This window comes from Lygodium microphyllum, chromosome 8, assembly GCF_053477565.2.
Source record: "Lygodium microphyllum isolate KBCC chromosome 8, Lygodium_microphyllum_v1.1.10, whole genome shotgun sequence".
NCBI classification, from domain to species: Eukaryota; Viridiplantae; Streptophyta; class Polypodiopsida; order Schizaeales; family Lygodiaceae; genus Lygodium; species Lygodium microphyllum.
In genome coordinates this window covers 77513221-77532843 of record NC_141142.1, presented here as the reverse complement: position 1 = coordinate 77532843, position 19623 = coordinate 77513221, and the positions used below count along the sequence as shown (strand labels likewise).

At 42.0% G+C, this 19623-nt stretch overlaps 1 protein-coding gene across 9 annotated transcripts in view; it reads right to left on the bottom strand.

The window, feature by feature from the left end:
* EMB1135 (RING/FYVE/PHD zinc finger superfamily protein) overlaps window positions 1-19623 on the bottom strand; it is a 185623-nt gene that overhangs the window by 138668 nt on the left and 27332 nt on the right. For all 9 annotated transcript variants that reach the window (XM_087683154.1, XM_087683152.1, XM_087683153.1 and 6 more), the window contains exons 2-5: window positions 13048-13113; window positions 12781-12954; window positions 12483-12613; window positions 12316-12392 (exon numbers count right to left, since the gene is read on the bottom strand). In XM_087683154.1, the coding sequence (XP_087539280.1) occupies window positions 12316-12392; window positions 12483-12613; window positions 12781-12954; window positions 13048-13113 (448 nt within the window). The remainder of the gene's footprint in view (window positions 1-12315; window positions 12393-12482; window positions 12614-12780; window positions 12955-13047; window positions 13114-19623) is intronic.

Below are 19623 nucleotides of genomic sequence, written 5' to 3'. Positions count from 1 at the left end.
AAGCAAACTCATCAGCAGCAAAAATCTTATCTTTAGTGCGAATAATTGGAGGAGGAATCACTTTACCCTGTACTATTTCATTTGGAGCTTTCCCTGTAGATGAGTGCACTGTATTGTTGTAAGCAAACTCCAATAATGGAAGATATTTCTCCCATTGTGACTTATATTCACTAACATAAGCTTTCAACATATCCAAAAGAGTGAGATTCATCACCTCTGTTTGGCCGTCAGTTTGAGGATGAAAAGCTGAGGAGAACTTTAAAGTGGTTCCCAAATTCTCAAATAAAGCACGCCAAAAGTTACTTGTGAATTTGGAGTCTCTATCTGAAATGATCTCAGAAGGCATACCATGTAATCTGAAGATATGTTGAATGAAAAGTCTTGCAGCTTGTGCGGATTTCAATGTTTTATGACATGGAATAAAATGTGATTGTTTGCTGAATCTATCAATTATGACCCAAATCATATCATGACCTTCAGGTGTTCTTGGAATACCTGAGATGAAATCCATTGTGATAGATTCCCATAGATCTTTGGGCACTGGAAGAGGTTGCAACAATCCTAGAATCTTCTGCCTATCATACTTGGATTTTTGGCATACCAGACAAGCCTCAATGAAGTTATGTGTATCTCTTCGTAATGTTGGCCAATAAAAGTAGCACTCAATTGCACTTAGAGTGGCTGCCCTCCCTCTATGCCCTGCATAAGGGGATTCATGACTTTCTTTAAGCACCTTTTGTCGAACAGGAAGAGTGACACAAAGACGATTGTTCATGAGAAGATAACCGTCTTTGATGGAATAATCTGGATGAGAACCTCCTTGCTGTAAATTTGACCAAATTGCTGCAAAATCAGTATCTTCATCATAAGTATTCTTCATCGTTTGAAAATCTTCATGATGAGCCACTATAATAGTTGCAATGCGAGGCACTCTAGAAAGTGCATCAGCAACTACATTTTGTTTCCCTAGAGTGTACATAATTTAAAAATGAAACATAGACAAGAAATTTTCCCATCTTGCATGTTTCCCCTGCAAATGCTTTTGAGCTTTTGAGTCTTGAAATACTTCAAGCTTTGATGATCAGTTTTAATAAGGAATTCATTGCCTAAAAGATGATGTTTCCATATCTTTAAAGCATGAACCACTGCTAAGAGCTCCTTTTCATAAATAACATACCTTTTCTCCACATCATTTAGACAGCGGCTTTCAAAGGCTACGGCATGGCCTTCTTGATTTAGCACTGCACCAATACAATCACCGCAAGCATCTGCTTCCACCACAAAGGGTTTTACCAGATCTGGAATGATAAAAACAGGTCCAGAAGTAAGAGGTGTTTTTAGCCTTGTGAAGGCTGCCTTCTCTTTTTCCTTCCATTGAAAAGAGATCTTCTTCTTTGTAAGGTCATGAAGTGGAGAAGCCATATGTGCAAAATGCTTGATGAAGCGGCGGTAATAAGAGCATAAGCCAAGAAACGATCGCACCTCATGTACATCATGAAGATGAGGCCATTCTTGGATTATCCTGATCTTTTCAGGATCCATCTAAATCCCTTCAGAAGAGATGACATGCCCAAGGTAATTTATTTTATGCATGAAAAATTCACTCTTTTTACCATTTACCAAGAGTCAATTTTGTTGAAGTAATTGTAGAACAATTTTCAAGTGTTGATGATGCTTCTCTTCATTCTTGCTAAAGACAAGAATTTCATCAAAGAAAGTACCGACATATTGTCGATGCTCTCTAAAGATGTGCTCCATCATTCGATTAAAGGTGGCTGGTGCATTGGTTAATCCAAAAGGAACCACCAAGAATTCATAAAGACCGTATGAAGTGCGGAAAGCAGTTTTGTGTACATCTTGTGGTATTACCCTAATTTGATGATAACCACTCTTTAGATCAATGCGGCTGAAAACCTTTGAGCCTCCTAGATGATCCAAAATGTCGTCAATTCTGGGAATAGGAAACCAATTCTTCACAGTGATTTTGTTGAGGGCTCGATAATCAATGCACATCCTGAATGTGCCATCTTTCTTTTGAACAAGAAGAACCGGTGAACAAAATAGTGAGCTACTTGATCTAATTAGCCCACGGTTGAGTAGGTCTTTGACTTGCTTTCTGATTTCTTCTTGTTGAGGATGGCTCACACGGTATGGTGCTATATTAGGAGGAGAACTGCCCGGGATAATATCAATATGATGGTCTTCCTGGGGGAAGCTGATAAGGAAGATCTTCCGAAAAACAATCTTTATACTTTTCCAAGAGCTGAAGTCGCTCTTGGTTTTCAGCATTCACATTATCTTTTACATCAGTGACATAAAGCCAACAACATTGAACACAATCCTTAATTGCTCTAGACACTTGCATATGGCTTACCATAGGTATGGTGTCTCCAGAAGCTCCAGCTTGGATCTCGTACTTCTTGCCTTTGTTGGTGAGAGAACATGGTTGAATCTACTCTATGATTCCAAGGCATGCCAAGAATCACATCGCAACCATCAAGGTCTGCGATACAGAAGGTATCTTCGTCACTGTAGCCTTGAATTTGAAACTTGAGCTTGCCAATATAGGATGTCACAGTCTTCACTATGTCACCTTCATCAGCATTTAAAGCTTGGCGAACTTCTGCCAGAGTGTCCATCTCTTCATTCTTTAATCCAAGCTCTTTAGCTAATTGCAAGGAAATGATATTTTCATTCGCCCCAAGATCTATCAAGAATAGTGCTTGCTTACCTTGCAACTATCCCTAAGCTTTTAATAATTTGCGCGTCTCTGGAGTGTGAGTTGTGTTTGCAACTACATCACTGATAGCATTGATTTTCACTGGCAACTTAGGCTTGTTGTCAAAAACCTTGCTTTGTCCCTTGTTTGGACATTGCTTCGCTATGTGGCCTGTTTGTCCACATTTAAAGCACTTCCCTTCTTTCATGAAGCGTTGCTTTTCTTCTTCGGAAAGTTGCTTTGCTTGTGGGTATAGATTGGAGCGAAATTGAGGAGCATTAGGAGGTGCATAGGGCTTCATCTTCTTTTGATTTGATGGCTGCTTTTGCCGTTGTTTTTGTCCTTCATTTGGGGATGAATACTCCTCATCATCAGCTACTCTCTTCTTATCATTCTTTTGGAATGATTTGTTGCCATTGTGCTCCATTTCCTATGTCTCAGCATGGTCAATGGGTTCCCTGAGACTAGAACAATGATAATGATAAAGTGCAGTACGAAGCTTAAAATGCAAACCTCCTTGAAACTTCCTAAGCTTTTCCGAACTGCTTATCTTCTTGAAATATTGGACCTTCAAAAGTAGCTCCCAAAATCTCTTGGTATAGTCACCAAGTGACTCATTTTTTCTTTGCCAAAGCCGATCCCATTCCATTTTTACATCTCTTTTGAAATGAATAGAAAGAAATTGGCTTTGTATCATGCGAACAAAGGACCGCCATGATTTTGGGGCAACATGATCATATTCCAACCCCGTCTACCAAGTATGGGCTAAGTCGGTTAAATGTAAAGCTGCAAACTTAATCTTTTGTTTTTCTTTATACTTGTCACGACCATACAAAATTTGAAATTGGCGAATAAACTTCAAAAGAAGATCAGGATTTCGGGAACCATCATACATACTGAACTTGATCTTCTTTTCAAGTTGAGATAGTGACTTAGTCTTCTTCTTCTTCTTATGCCTTCGTCCATGCCCGGATCTTGAGGTTGAAGATGATGAAGTGCTTGATGGAGATGAAGATGGAGACGAGGGTGAAGAATGTCGACGCCTTTGACAATGATGAGATCTTCCACGAGAAGGGTGTGACTCTTCGTCACTAGAAGAGGGTCCATCAGAGTAGGCGCCATATGACTTTGAAGAAGAGGATGAGCTTCGACGTGATCTCTTTCTTTGTCTTGAAGTAGAATGGGACTGCCCCTTAGAAGTAGTTGGACTTCTTGATCGGCTCCTTTCATTGGTATGGATTTGTCTCCTTGAAGCAGATGGGCTTCTTTCCTTGAATTCTTTGGGATTCTCAACTTTTTCTAGTTTGAGAAGTTGATCACGAATTTGCTGATTCTCCTCTCTAAGACTTTGAATGGCTTGAAGGATAGCACTCGACTCATCCATTGAGACTCTTAAGAAAAAAATATGCTCAAGCACTCAATGCAAGGGCTGAAAACAAACAAACTTATAATTGTAAGCACTACTAGTGTTGGGGTGAGGACCGAGCCAAAGCTCTGATACCACTGTAAATGCCCGAACAACGTAGTATGCTTAACAATTATGATATTCTCTTGTTTTTGAGATTTAATATAAAAGAGAATGAACACTGAAAGCTGAAAATGAAAATTACTCACAAAATTACAGCCATGAAAATGTAAAAGTAATGGAGACAAGATTGAGGGTTGAAGATAGGCAACTCCCCCCCCCCTGAAGGAATGTATTTCTACTCAACCCAAGTCCCTTAGGGAAGAGCTCAGTTACAATCAACCTGAGAGTGAGGAGAAGTAATTCTCACTCTCACAAGATCATGCAAAGATGTACAAACACACATGCATTATCTATTATGCAATGATAAGAACTGATTTATTTACAGTATGAGAGAAGAAAGAGGGGAAATCAGCCTTTCTCCATCATTGAATAGTAGTACATGGATAGAGCTTGCTTCTTGTTGCTAAAATGGAAGAAAGAGCTTGAGAAGGAGGTGTTGTAATGAATTTACAGACTTGTTGTCCTGTAAAACAGCAGTGATAGAAGAGGGAATATGGAGGAATTTGATAATGGAGAAGTGGGGAATGATGATGGGGATGGATGGGACCAGTTTCTAGCTATCTGGGGGTGTTGTACATGAGCTTACAGCAAAGAAAAATGATGCTGAATAAAGAAAAACGAGCTCTTATTTATAGAAGAGGAAAGAGCTAGTACAAAAGGGGAAAGTGGAGTAGCACAAGACAAGTGTCCAGCCACATGTCATGAGATATGATAAGTGGTGGGACACTTGGAAACTTGTGTAACAAGTGTCTTGACACTTGTCTCTTCTCTATGGCCTTCCTTTTTGGGCTGAATACTGTCAAGAATAAAAACAACCAAATTTAGTAAGCACAGTCAGAGTACAGAACTTACTATTTTTAGAATGACATCCCTATTTTTTAGGACTAGCATTTTTAGGCTAATTCGAGGCTCCTAAAATTTAGGGACCTCCTAAAATTTAGGGATCTCCTAAAATTTAGGGACCCCCCCAATATGGGTGTCATATGAAAGCTTTTTCCGTGTACATCGCAAAAACGGTATCAGAATCTTCATGTGACTTTCCTATGCAAAGAAATATGCATTTCAAGCTTTCAGCCCACACATGCACATTATACAAGCATTTCATGATCATGCCATCTTGTTGATTGTAACTATCTATTCTGGTGGATCTAGCCCACACTTCAAGGCATCAATCTTTTCTGTGTGCGAGTCTAACCCTGATATGCGTGAGTTCTTGTCACAAGTGCCCAACCGGGCCATAAAGGTGGAAGTGTGAACTATCTTTTCTCTAACCCACCGCGTGGGTCTACCATAACCTGTGAACACTCATCAGTGGCCAGCTCCAATGCACTTTTCTTTATATCTAATTAGTGCAAAGGAAATAAATTTAATAAATCATTATATAGACAAATTAATAAAAAAGGATACAAATTCTGTTTCTATAGAGTTGTGACATGTAATTAACTATTAAATCAGGTTATCACCACCCATTCCAAGAAAGAAAGCTGGTTTCAATATAACTGTCATCAAGCTCGAGCTTGATGATTGCTTGGGCTTTATCATCACTCTTTTGCCATACTACTACAAGAGCAACATCTCTAGGTATCTTCTCCTATCCACTAGTTATTGACCATAAACGTTGCTTCATGAGGATTAGCTTTATCCATGCCTGCCATGTATGAAAGCCCATTCCTTTGAAGAAGCATGACAATGAATCTTTGCCCATACTCGATGTTAAGCAACAGCAAATAACCAGCAAGTGAGTTGAACTTGGATGTGTCAAGAGACATAAGAAGTACTGGTGCCAAAAAGCACTAAATGAGTATCAAAAGATACTATACTTGTGGAGCTTGATGTTGAACTTTGATGCTTGATGTTGAATCTTACTGAACCTTCTTGTTGATGAGTTTGACGGTTGCACTTGCTAGAAACTAAGCAAATCTGAGTGGCCAAGACTTTAATGCACCAAAAAGATAAGAGAAATGAAGAGTTTTAAGAGCTTGAAGTTCAAAACTATAGTGGAATTAGGGTTAGCAAGCAACAACTGATCTTCTTGTAGCAAGAGCTATATTGCATCATTTGAAGAATGCTGTCACCAAGTGGTGATACTTTTTACAGTTGCTTTTCTTATTTACTTATATAAATATTTTATTTTTCTTTTTTTTTTGTTGCTTTTTACCCCCAAAGTTCTCTTGGAATAAGCGGGATCTTTGCATGGCTAGAAGAGGCAGCCATTGGGACAAATTGGACTAATGGTTTGTCTGAGCCTTAGGACCAGTTCCATGTTGAATGGGCATTGAAGAATAGAATGCCAGTGGTTTGGGACTGCATGCTTAGCCACTGGAGATGGTGTAGGACAATGAGCCTGGCCAAGATAGAAGATGCACATGTGAGAATGCTCACGGAATAAAAGTCACTGTAACTGAGCCACATTACACTTTTGATGTGGTCGCAATGATAAAAGTTACACAAAACAACTTGAGGAATGCACGGGTCACCATTCCTAAAAATTTAGGGAGTTACTATTTTTGGACCCCAGAATCTGTTCGCGTCATTGTCTTCATTTTTACATGAGAATTAATTCTCTGGTCTGTGCCGAGGTTAAATTTTGCACCGATCATGGAGAATTTTAGACCGAAAGGTTTAAACGGGAAAATTGTTACATGTATGCCATGTGGCACAAATTCCCAAAAGAAAGAGAGAGAGCATTAGAAAAAAACGTAATAGGCATAAGGGGCAGATGGGAGAATGAAGTTTTGGAGGAGCTGAGGGCAGATTGCTGCAAAAAAACCAGCCATGGAGAGTACTTCTACGTTTCTGACTCAAGCACGGAGGTAGAGCTTGCTCTCTCTGATCACCTCTCTCTCTATTCTCAGAAGAAATGCTTTGCATGATGGATTGATTCCATCGAAGGTACAATTTTGTGTTTTCTCTGCTCATGCTGAATAAGAACAGTAAACTCTGTTCGTGCTGAATAAGAACAGTGAACTCTGCTCATGCTAAATGAGAACAGTGAACTCTGCACATGCTGAATCGTAAAAACAGTGAACTCTGTTCGTGCTGAATAAGAATAGTGAACTCTGTTCATCACTGAACTCTGCACATGCTGAATCGTAAGAACAGTGAACTCTGCTCATGCTGAATCGTAAGAACAGTGAACTCTGCTCGTGCTGAATGAGAACAATGAACTCTACACATGCTGAATCGTAAGAACAGTGAACTCTGCTCATGAAGAAGAAGAAGAGTGAACTCTACACATGTTGAACAGTAAGAACAGTGTACTAGAGAGTAAGAACAGTGAATTCTGCACATGCTTGACAGTAAGGGATGTTGATTTGGACATGCTATACTGTTCCTATGCAGCTGGGATTTACTTAGAAGAGATGAAAACCAACTGTTCACAGGTTATGTATTTTGGAACATTACCATTTTTGTAATTTTCTATCTTTTAATTGATAAAGAAATACCGAGAGGGGCGCCGGTCTTCGGGGCCAATCTGGTGTTGAGCGAGGAAGAGAGGCCTTTGTTTATGTGTATGTATGTAAAGTCCAGGTGTTAATTGAAGGAACTACTGCTTTATGTGAGTCATAGACCAATTGCAAATGCTCTTGTGAGAAGTTAGCCCATAAGCCATCTTCAAAAGCCCTATCTCACAGGACCAATGGTGGGCCGTGCTGTCCACGTAGAATGTATGACCAAAACTAATGCAATTCTGAGCAGTGAGCCTGAGATTATGCAATGCTGGGGAGATAAGGGCTAAATCTCATGAATTAGTGTCATGGAGGGTTGTGTTCTGAGTCACGAAGGATATTCCTGGAAGAGAGCTAGTCAAGATACGGCTTGAACAGAGAGATCTAGGAGCTCCAAGTGAGACAGGTGCTGGCTAGCAATGGCTGCCAAGAAGGGTAGAATGAAAACTGAGTGAGAGATGAAGTCATCTACTGAACCACGATTGAGGAAGGCTGGAAGAGCAATAAACTAAGCTAAACCAAGCTCACTATGGCTCTAATACCATGTTGAGAAACACGGATCCTTGAGCAAGGTTTAGCTATGGAGGACGGAAGTCAATGACAAGATGCATGATGACTAAGACTAGACACACTGACTGTTACTCAAGTGAATTAGATTCCAAGATAGATTAGCTTGAATCATAAACACAACCTTGAATAGAGAGGGACAAGATTGAAAGTACAAAGTACAATAGCATTCCCTTCAAATGATTGTAAAGTACATTGCTTTATAGTTGCAAGATGGTACCACTTTTCTCACTATGCCCATGGAATAAAGGCAACTTCTCCTAAGTTGTTGCATGTCCCTTGCCCTACTGCTCCATACAAAGAGGTTGTCTTAGGAGTGTAATTGCATAAATCTTAACAATACCATGTGACAAGATACTCTAAACACAAAAACACAATACCAATCGTACAACAAAGCACAAACTGATAACATAGAAAATTAGGGTTAGAATAACTCAAAGGCGATGAACACAAAGAATAATAAAGTCAATAATTGCCAAATATGCAATGCTCATGCAGCAAACACACTACATAGTGAGAGTAAATATTGCACCACGAACTCTTGTATCTTGAGGATTAGAGCAAGGATAATGAGCTCGAGAGTGTTGTTGTACTCCGAATAGATCCCGAAACCTAGCAAGGTTGCCTCCGGATGTTGAACACCAGCAAAGCAACAGTGTAAGTGCTGGATCTTATCCAAACAGCAGAGAGGTGAGAGAATATGCAGTAAACGCAGAGTCAGGAGAGAGAAAACAGTAAAACACAACCTGTGAGAGCTGAGCGACAGCTGCAGGAGAGAGAACTGCTGAACGCAGCCAGCAAAGGCCGGTGGCAGCTTGCAAAAGGTGGCGACAGGTGAGGAGAGAGAAAATCTGATCAATGACAGCCCCAACAACAAAACACAAGCTGGATGATGACATGGCAGGCTGGCATCAGCAGGGAAACACCTCAGCAGCAGTCACCTAGTTGAGATCAGCTCTGAACAGCATGTAGAAGGCTGGAAACAAGCGTCAGACTGTTGTAGACAGCAATGGCCAGCTTGGACCGCGATGTCCTCTGCGTCCGGGTTATGGACAGCAAGCTGAAAGACCGGAAATCTGCAAAAACAAGATGGGAAGAGTGGAGGGCAAACTACCAATTTATAGAAAGTTTGGGAGCCCCCACTTAACTCTCTCAAACCGCGCCCCATTTAAGGGTTTTCAGTAAAATAAGCCTAAAATAGGCATAAAATAAGTTGTTTTGGGGCTGTTTAAGCAGCTACTAACATTTCTTGGCTCAACAGCCTAGACCCGCCGCCCACCTTGCACCCTAACCTGCCTCCACTCTTACCCTCAATTGGGGCCTTGAGGTCCTACTTTGACATCCACCCATCCATATAGCAAGTGTGGACGCAAAGCTAGACACACTAGAGAAAGCATTGAAAGAGCTCATCAACAGTCAAGGATTTTAGTTTAGCCTGTTGATAACATCTCAATTGGAACTGCTGGATAAGATTAACCAATCACATAGCTAGCGAGGACAAGAATATATCATACGGAGACTCAAAAGCAATGAACACACCAAGGCTCATAGTTCCTCCATCGCTTGTTGACGTTGTCTACAAAGGGATGCATGATGGATTCCATATTGTCGAGAAACCCTTTGTACATCACCAATCAATTGATCAAAGGAGTGAGCTCCTCTTGACGGGAAATTAGACAGGGATTGATTGAGCAATTGCCCCATACAACCATTGAAAATAGGTTGCTTCAAACAAGACGAATTGAAGCACAATGGAAGCTTGCCTAGAAATTGTGCAAAAGGAACCACTGACTATGCAAGCGTCTCAAACTGCATAGGAAAATGGTCTAACAAGGCACAACATTGCAAGACTTGCACGTCCAAGTTCTCTAGCATGAAGGCATCATCATACATGGCACAGATACAATCCAGTGTAGACCATGTAGTGATATGCCACACCAAGTGAAAAGTGAATCCCACATCCGACGAGCAAAGCTAGGACCAAAGATCTTGTTTAAGAACATTCAAAGCAAGCTCATGCTAGAACAACTCTCAAGAGCATCAATCATCGGATGCTCAAAGGTAGACTACAATGCATCAATACACATATTGAAATTTCCCATCAACAAACCTGGTCTACCAAACAGGCTACCAATTTATCCAACCACATCTAGACATGGGATCATTCCGAGCATATAAGCCCACCAGCCATAGGACCTCCAATTAGAACATGATTTCAACCACTAGAAAATGACCATACATAGCATTCTTAGTCAAGACCAACTGAAATCTCTCATGAATGATCATGAGCACACCAAAGTAATGTTGTACAAATCCCCCAACATAAAACAAGTGAAACCCATGGCAATCCACAATCTTGCCTACATCATCGTGACTCTTATGCTCAACACCACATAAAACATCCCACTCATTATCATGTAGTATGCGCCACATGTCATGCTGCTTATTGCATGAGCAAATGCCATCCACGTTCCAAGTGAACTTTCATATTTATTCTTTTTCCTCACTTAACATTCTTTGCTAACAATTCAAGAATTCCCTCATCAAGAAAATCAGCTAGCACTGCAAATGAGTTCATCCTTTGACTTGCCGACTTTGAGGTACAGGGATCCTCTCCCTTTTTGGGGACGGACCTTGGATAATAGTGATCCCATGCTGTAATCACCTTACCCCAAGTGTCAGAGGCAAGCCCTACCAAAGGATCTTTAAAAAGGTCCATAGAACCTTTCCCTGCAGAAGGTGTCCAAGGGGCAGAATGAGACCGTGTCATTATTTGGACGTACCACGGGGGCCTTACCTTTTCATCACCTCTGCTCCTAAATCTGATCTAATCTAATCTGATTTACTCTGCTTTGCTCTAATCTGCTATGCTCTGCTTGCACGTCTACTCCAAATCACGCACTTCACATTCTTCTTCTTTTTTCGTAATGCACTTCACATTCTCTCTCTTTCTCTCTCTCTCTCTCTCTCTCTCTCTCTCTCTCTCTCTCTCTCTCTCAATGGGTAATTATAATGATTACGAAAAAAGTACAATATATCAACATTACAAAGTGCAAGTTGGCTCTAGGCCATGATGTATAAACCAAATACAATGGATTCAGCAAGTACAACAAGACGAGAATGAAAAGGCACCCCCCAAACTAGACAAACACAAAGGATCAAGAGTTTAGACAGGATTTAGCCGCATGGGCCTAGGCCTTAGCTGCCAATATCTCTAGTACACCATCTTTGAAGAAGCCCCCCAACACCACAAAGGGATTGGGTTTGTGATGTTCAACCCGTGAGGAGGGAGGCACATCGGCCGGGTGGGAAGAAGAACCTGGATATTTGTAATCCCATGAAGTGATGACTCTACCAACAGCATCAAAAGCCAACTGAGTTGGAGGCTCACGTGCATGTGGCGATGATCGGGATGATTGCAGCTGTTGCTGGTGTTCTGTGGGAGGCTGCAGGTCCTTAGCAACAGTATGAACTTGAGCGGTAGGTGCATCTAAGGATTTGTCTCGCTAACACGAATAAGTGCGGAGGGTGTCCTGCGAAGAAGAAGAGTCAGGAGGTGCAGTGGGGACAGAAGTCTCCTTTGCTTTTCCTTTATTGCATCGGTCCACCCCTAGGTTTCCAAATCTAAAGAAGAAGCGGGTTTTGGGGGGTTTGACGAGACTAAATTAGGGGTTAACGCACAATAATTATAATTGAATGCAAACCTCTAGTGGCTCAACATCGCAGGCATTAATACAGCTTCTTTTACCCAAACCATTATATACCATGAAAATTACTATGATTAAGTCCAAACCCTAATATTAGTGGCTCAACATTATAGACATTTAATACAGCTTCTATTACCCAGACTATAACATGAAAGTTTAGAAGATATTATTGTATGGATCTATCCATTATTATACAAAAGATGACATGACTTGACCCAAGGCATTCTTTTCTTATCATGGCCCCTAAAACACGGTTGATTTTGTCTCTAAGTTGTAAAGGTGAGTAACACTGTTTAGCCCACATATGACAAAAATACACAGGAGACCACCAAGCCTGTAATGCACCTTCTACAGATGTAGCACCCACATCATCAAGATCTCGCCGGGCATCAAATTTCAGGTCAGATGCAACTGATAACCATCTGCAAAAGAAAACAACATTAATAATTGACAGTTGGCAGATAAATCGCAGACCAAAAAAGTGGACCACATAAAGGTTAAGATTCTCTGACAATGTTTTGCATCTCTCATGCTGCCAGTTCTCCAAAATAAGGCCTGCAATTGTGCGCCCTTTTCCCACACCTGCTCCATCTCCAATAAAAAACCCTGCCCTTGTACCATCTGACAGGTGTTGATTATGCCTCTATGAATTCAAGAGAGAGAAAAGAGCCAAAAACAAAAAGCTAGTTTAAGTGGTGCTTTGAAATCAAAATAGAAATATTGCCAAAATTAAGATGGATCACAGCTGACACTGTGTTTCAGAGCTAATTCTTAGGCTTAGCTATGCTAAGCTTATCAGTAATTTCTCACCTGTGAGGCATAAAGAATAGTTTCAAGTTGTAAACAGGACAACGCCTTTGACACTTCCATCTCTTTGGCAATTTTCAACTCATAAGTAGGCTCAGGAGGTTGTACTGCTGACAAAGATGATGTCTCAACAACAGGATCTGGATGTGGAGCACCAACAGACAGCTTTGAAGATTGCTGCATAGATATGGGCACAATCATCTCATGAAACCCAAATATAATCTAAATGCGCCATAATTTTCTGCACTGATTTCAAGGTGCGGAACTTACATATTCTGTAAACGTCTCACCCACTGTTCCTCCCTCCTCCTCTTCTCTTTCAACCTCCAAAGCAACCTTCAGTCACAAATGAGAAAACTTGATGATACCCAAACAATCAATTCTGTTAGCACTAAGCTGTGCTAAAGCTTTAAAGCTATTCTGCCATCTCAACCAAATACTGATATTAGCGCACTATAATAGACTTGTGCCAAACCAATCGGTCAAAAAGAATTGTAGCAACCATAATTCATGAAAACACAAGAACAAAGTTTGCTAATGTTGCAGAGAGGTAATTAGCATGTCTTTGTTTAAAGGAAATATTTAAAAAAGAATGTACAGCCATAAGAACCTGCCTATAGAGTTGAATATATATTCACAACGCATTCATAAAAACACATAGATAGTAGCCTCTCACACCTGCATCAGACTGATTGCGGCTCACCACCACCCTCACCCCCTCCCTCTACCTCTGAGTATTAACAGTTCCATTTGCTTCTGTTATATTAGATTAGTGTGTCTTCCTCTAGAGGAAATGTTGACAGTAACCTAATAGCAGAATGTACAGTCAGAACACCTGTGTAAGCTCCTACTGCCCAGCACCAACCCCCCTCCCATTGCTCTGCTGCCTGCTCCTCCCCGACCGTGTTCCTGCATCTCTGCGTCCCTTCCTACATACATACCTCCCCCTGCTGTGCTCTCTGGCCCAGCACTGACCCATCGCCTTTCCTTGCTGCCCACCCCCTCTTCCTGCTTCGTCTCCTACCCTCTTGTACAGCACTGCCCCCTTTTTTCTGCTCTTGCCCCACTCCTTAGTCCAGCATCGCCACCTGCTCTCCTCCCTGTCCAGCAGCACTGCTCCTCTTCCCAGCGTTCAATCCCCCTTCCTCTTGCTTTGCCACCATCCTCTTTTGCCTGCAAAACCAGCCCTCTTCCCACTTTTGTTACATGTATGGGGCTATGGCACTCCCATCCAAGCACAAAAGAGTCTTCAGTCTCTTCTTCTGCCCTCGAAGCCTTTTTCCACTTGATTGCCCAAGCTGCCTCCCTCTCTTCTAACTCCATTCCCCCTTCTCCTCATAATTAGAACTACTGCAACAGGAGCTTGAACAAGATGCTCCTCAAGACACTTCAGCATCACAAACAGACAGGAGTGAGTGTAACTCATGAGAATGCAACCAGTCCACCAACATCATTAAGGGACTTTAGTGCAAAAGCCCCATGCACCCTCAGCATCGACCTTGCTGCCAATTCGCTTTTCACAATACAAAGAGTTCACCCTTAGGGATAAAGTGAGGGCCCCCAAGACATCTTTTCTGGCTTGTAGGTTGGAGATCACCCCAAGCCACTCTTATCGGCAACCCAGCCAGCATTACCAAAGCGATAGCCCTAAGGAAGGGGTACATTGTTACATCCTTCGACATCTGGATGGGCATTGGTAGCATTGGTCACAGTGCTCATGAAATGACTTAGTGCGAACACACTAGGGATACTTCAAGATTAGGGCAGTAGGGTCCTACTTATAGGACTCAAGACCCTATTGTGCACATTATTGTGTGATCACCACTCTTAGACTCTTAGTCCGTTGGCTAACACATCTATACACCAAGATGGAGTGAGATGTATTGAAAATAGCCAACTGTGGAGGAGAGAGAGGTGACAGAGTAAACAGTAGATGGTGTGTGCGCTGAAAACGGAAAGTGTACTTGCTGAACTAAAAAGTGATTGAATGAAAGTACAACTTAGGTCTAAGCTAAACCTAACTCAACCAGAGTTAACTAACTCTAGTACTACCTCTAAATGTAGCAACACAACTTTTTACTTTAGTTATGCTCACACAACAAACTAAATAAGTCAAACATTGGGCATTGCCCATAGAATTGGCAAATTCTAACACCCCCCGGCAATGTCAATGTGATGGGAGTACAAGAAGATCAATTACCAAAGGGTAGCAAGCTCAAGGACTTTCGTAAAGCCTCAAACTTTTATGAGATAGTGCTTTGTTGAAAATGTCGGCAACATTTTCCTATGTAGGAGCATACATCAAATTAATCCCTCTAATATAGCATCTCACTCTGACATAATGGTAATGTGCCTCAATGTGTTTCGTATGAGCATTAAACACATGCTTCTGTGCCACTACAATAGTACTCTGACTGTCAAAAAGAATTGGGAAAGAGTGGGCATAGGACCCTCCAATGAAATCTGTAGCTCAGCCAACAATGTACGCTGCCATATATGTTCCATTGTTGCTATGAATGCTGCCCTATACTCAGCCTCACAAGATGAGGTAGCCGCTATAGATTGTTTCTTACTTAGCCACGAAACGCATGAACAGCCCAAAAAGAGATAGTGTCCACTAGTAGACTGCCTGGTGTCTAAATCCCCACCCGATATGAATCACGGTAAGCCTATAGGTGCAAGCCTCCCCCCTCGGAAATAATAATGCATACGACTAAGTACCTCGCAAATATCTGAAGATCCAAATAACAACTTGCCAATGTAATGTCTATGGGCTGTGGATAAACCTACTCACTCAAGATACTACAAACTATATATCAGGATGTGTGTTGCAAAGGTAGATAAGGCAGCCAACCGCCCGGCTGCAAATTGCAACATCAGACATCTCTTCACCATCATGCATGGATAGCTTTAGCCCTGACTCCATAGAAGTGTACATATGTTTTCAATTTTGCATATTAAAACTATGTAAAAGCTTATCCACATACTGCAATTGTGACATATGATGCCATATTAATTTTGGGTGAATTGAGTCTCCAAATAGAGGTGTGCATAGCCTTTTGCTACTAAACATGCCTTGTACATGTCTATAGTACCATCAGCCTTGCAATTGAGTTTAAAAACCCATTTAGTACCAATGGCTTTCTTGCCAGGTGGTAACTCAACAAGATCCTAAGTATTGTTGGTGGCAATAGAATCCAACACTTCTTGCACGGCCTACATCCAATGTACATCATGCCGGGCTTCTTCAAGGGAAATCATCATCTAACTATGAGCACATGAACACATGTTTATCACAAGAATCATCTACTTCCATAATATCAACCAAATGGGCTCTATTGTACAATGTGATGCATGTCTAGCAGTCCTTCCAATGCGCTGAGGTAAGGGAGCAACCAGTTTACTCTCCTAGAGAGTTTGCAACAACCATCCAAGACTGTTTTTGCTACATTTACAGCAACCCTTTCTTGTTGTACTGAATATTCCACTACTGGAGGCATGCTGGAGGCACGTCATCATCAAGTACCTACTGTTCAAGAGCATGTGGTGCAGCAGCAACTTGCCATAATGAGCCTGTTCATGCATTTACAAGAAGCTTGGACCCCAAAGAAAGTGATAAGAGGCCTTCGAAAACATCAAATAACATCTCTATTCACAAACAATTCCCTTGTGCATGGATCATCCAACTGATAGCCTTTGCTTTCTGAACTATAGCCAATAAAAATGCATTTTAAGGCATTGTCATCAAGCTTTCCACGAAGCTCCTTTGACATATGTGCACATAGGCTATTCATCCAAACACCCAAAAGTAATCAACCTTTGGTTCCTTTCCATGCCGAGCCTCAAAAGGTGTGATAGACTTAAGTGCCTTTGTCAGTGCATAATTCAAGACATGATTACCAAATTGAAGGCCCTCAAGACAAAACTTATGTGCCACCCCTTGCTCTTAAGCATACATCTAGTCATTTTCACGGGTGTCCAATTCTTTCTTTCAGCAACACTATTATGCTGAGGGTCATCCTCACAGTGGCCTCATGTGTGATACTTGTTTTAAGCAAAAATATCTCAAAAGCACAAGAATTATATCCTAACCCCCCCCCCCCCCTATTCGTGCCAAGTGTCTGCACTTTATACCAGTTTTAGCCTGAAGCTTTGCAACCAAATGTTGAAAATGCATGAATACATCAAATTTTTCCTTCAGCCCACACACCCATGTATGCCGTGAGTAGTCATCTATAAAGATGACAAAATAGAAATGACCCCCAAGTGCTTGTATCCTTGTTGGACCACAAGCATCAAAGTTTATCAATAGTAATTTTCAAACAGTATGCACTACACCATCCTTTTTGAAGGCAAAACTATACATTTCACCCAAGACGCATCCTTCACATACATGGGGACACCATTTGACAACATTGAAGTGTCATCAAACTGCCAAAACTCATATGGCCAAACAGGCATGCCGTAGGTCTGCATTTTGCATAGCAAGCATAAGAGTGCTCACTGCCAAAGCATCATTAGATCTCCTCTCATATGTGTCCAACAAGAAAAGGCCCTTCAACAAGGTGCTCAACAAGTGAAAAGCATACTCAAGTTCTCTATCTCTCATAATACACTTGTCATCCTCAAAGATGACCTGAAATCCATGCTTATTGAAAGTTGAAATGGACAAGAGACTTTTAGTGATACTAGGCACAAACAATACATCTAGAAGCATCAAGTATGATTCATCTGTAACAATAATCAGCACTGAACCAATGCCACAAACATCATAACTATTGTTATTTGCACACATAACACGCTTCCTTGCGGAGACTGAATGCAAAGATACGAACAAACACCTGCTTGAAGTGATGTACCTAGATGCCCATTGTCAAAATATTAATTATGCTGCATTTCATCAACCATTAAATACAAAGTAAGTCATCGAAGTATCATAACTGCATGTAAATAAAGGCACAATCCTGTTGAGAAACCCTTAACCTGCAGTTTGCGTTTTTGCGTTTCTGCGTTTTGCGTTTAGGGTCTGCAGTCCCAAAAAGGGGCACCATCCTAGACTGACTGTGCCTATTTATAGGCCACTCTCTCATTCATTCCTCACGGCTGATTCATTCAGTCCGTCACCTCTTCTCTCCAGCCTCTCCACTACCCTCACACCCCTTCAGGAGGACATTGCGGTTCGTGGTTCATGGCTATCTTCATCATCTTCCTTGTGCTACTGCACCCTTGTTCCCTTGTATCACATTCACTCCATGATTCAGCACTTCATCATTCCATTCATCAGAGTTTCTTCTCTCTTCTCTTCTCCTCTCCATGTTTGCCGATTCACTCCGTGTTCCTCCCTGCAAATCCTACTGTCTCACTGGTACATCATCTTTTGACATGGTATCACAGCTGGATCTGCTCAAACAGCAGCAAAGATCCTCCACTCCAGTGAAGGCAAAGACCGGTGGCGGGTTTGGCTTCCACTTCTCTTCTTCTTCCGCTGCATCAAAATCTCGTTTTTGCAGATTTCAGGTGTTTCAACTTGCTACCCACACCTTGTTCGCGGAGTACATCTTAGCCGAAGCTATCCATTGCTATCTCCATCAGTTGGCGCCTGATTTCCAGCCCTCTTTACGCAATTTGGAGATGATGCCAGTCAAGCGACTGTTGTTCCTGTGCAGACCTACTGGCGTACAGTCTGCCACATCATCACAGTCCTACTGTCGTACGGCCTACCACGTCATCACAATCCTGCTGCCTACTTTTTTAGTATTTCTCTCTCTTACAAGCTGTCTTGCCTGCGTTTTTAGTCTTTCTCTCTCTTACAGGCTGTCCTACCTGCGTTTTTAGTCTTTCTCTCTCCTACAGGCTATCCTGCCTGCATTTTAAGTCTTTCTCTCTTCTCACCTGCATTTTTCTACTGGTTGCAGTCTCTTACTGTTAATCACATCCTCCTCCCACTGGTAGCTCACTTCCAACCCTTCCACTACCCTCCCACCCCTTGAGGCGAACATTGCGGTTCGTGCTTCACACCACCCTCACCTCCCTTAAGGCGGAGGTTGCAGTTCGTGGTTCATGGTGATTGATCTCTTCCTTCTTCAACAACGCACACTAGTATCCATGGCTTCTTTACCAACAGATGACCAAACTATTGGGTGCTCCTACTGTAGCATCACCGGACACACCACCGATGCTTGCCGACTTCGACCTTTGCTCCCCACCCCCCCAAAGTATATGCGTCTTCCACCAGGCACTCCTTGTGCCACCTCTCCTTTCTAAGCCACAGAGATTGTTCTGCATCGGCTATGAGAGTACTATGCTCAAGGCAATAAGACGCATCCGATGCACACTAAGTCCTTTCAAGCACATGGAGGATCAATTGGCACTATGACCTCCTAGAGATCGTCGCAATGCCGGCAATAGTCTTCTCCCACTTATTTTCAGATAGTGTGGCTTCCACAACCTACGGATCTGCAATCCGCTCCATCGAGAGACAGTGATTGTTTGATACCATTTCCTCGTCAGTCCGCTCCTTCGACAGATAGTGGATGCTCGACTCCTTCCTCTTCTTTGGCTACCCAATCTGCTCCACTGAGAGACAGCGATTGTTGCCCGCCTCTTGCTCATTCTGAGCCACACCCTTCCCCACCCTCAACTACTCAGGTTCGAGAGGCTACCTCTAGGAGCTCTTCGGTGCTGCAGATACCTTCTTCAGCACGACCGGCGGCACTTCCTTCATCATTAGACATTTCAGAGTCTGTGATTCATGAGTTTTTGGATTCCCTATCTACTTCAGAGAGGGATTCAGAGGGAAATGTTATTTCTTTGCCCTCAGAGGGGACCTCTACTTCTTCTTCGACT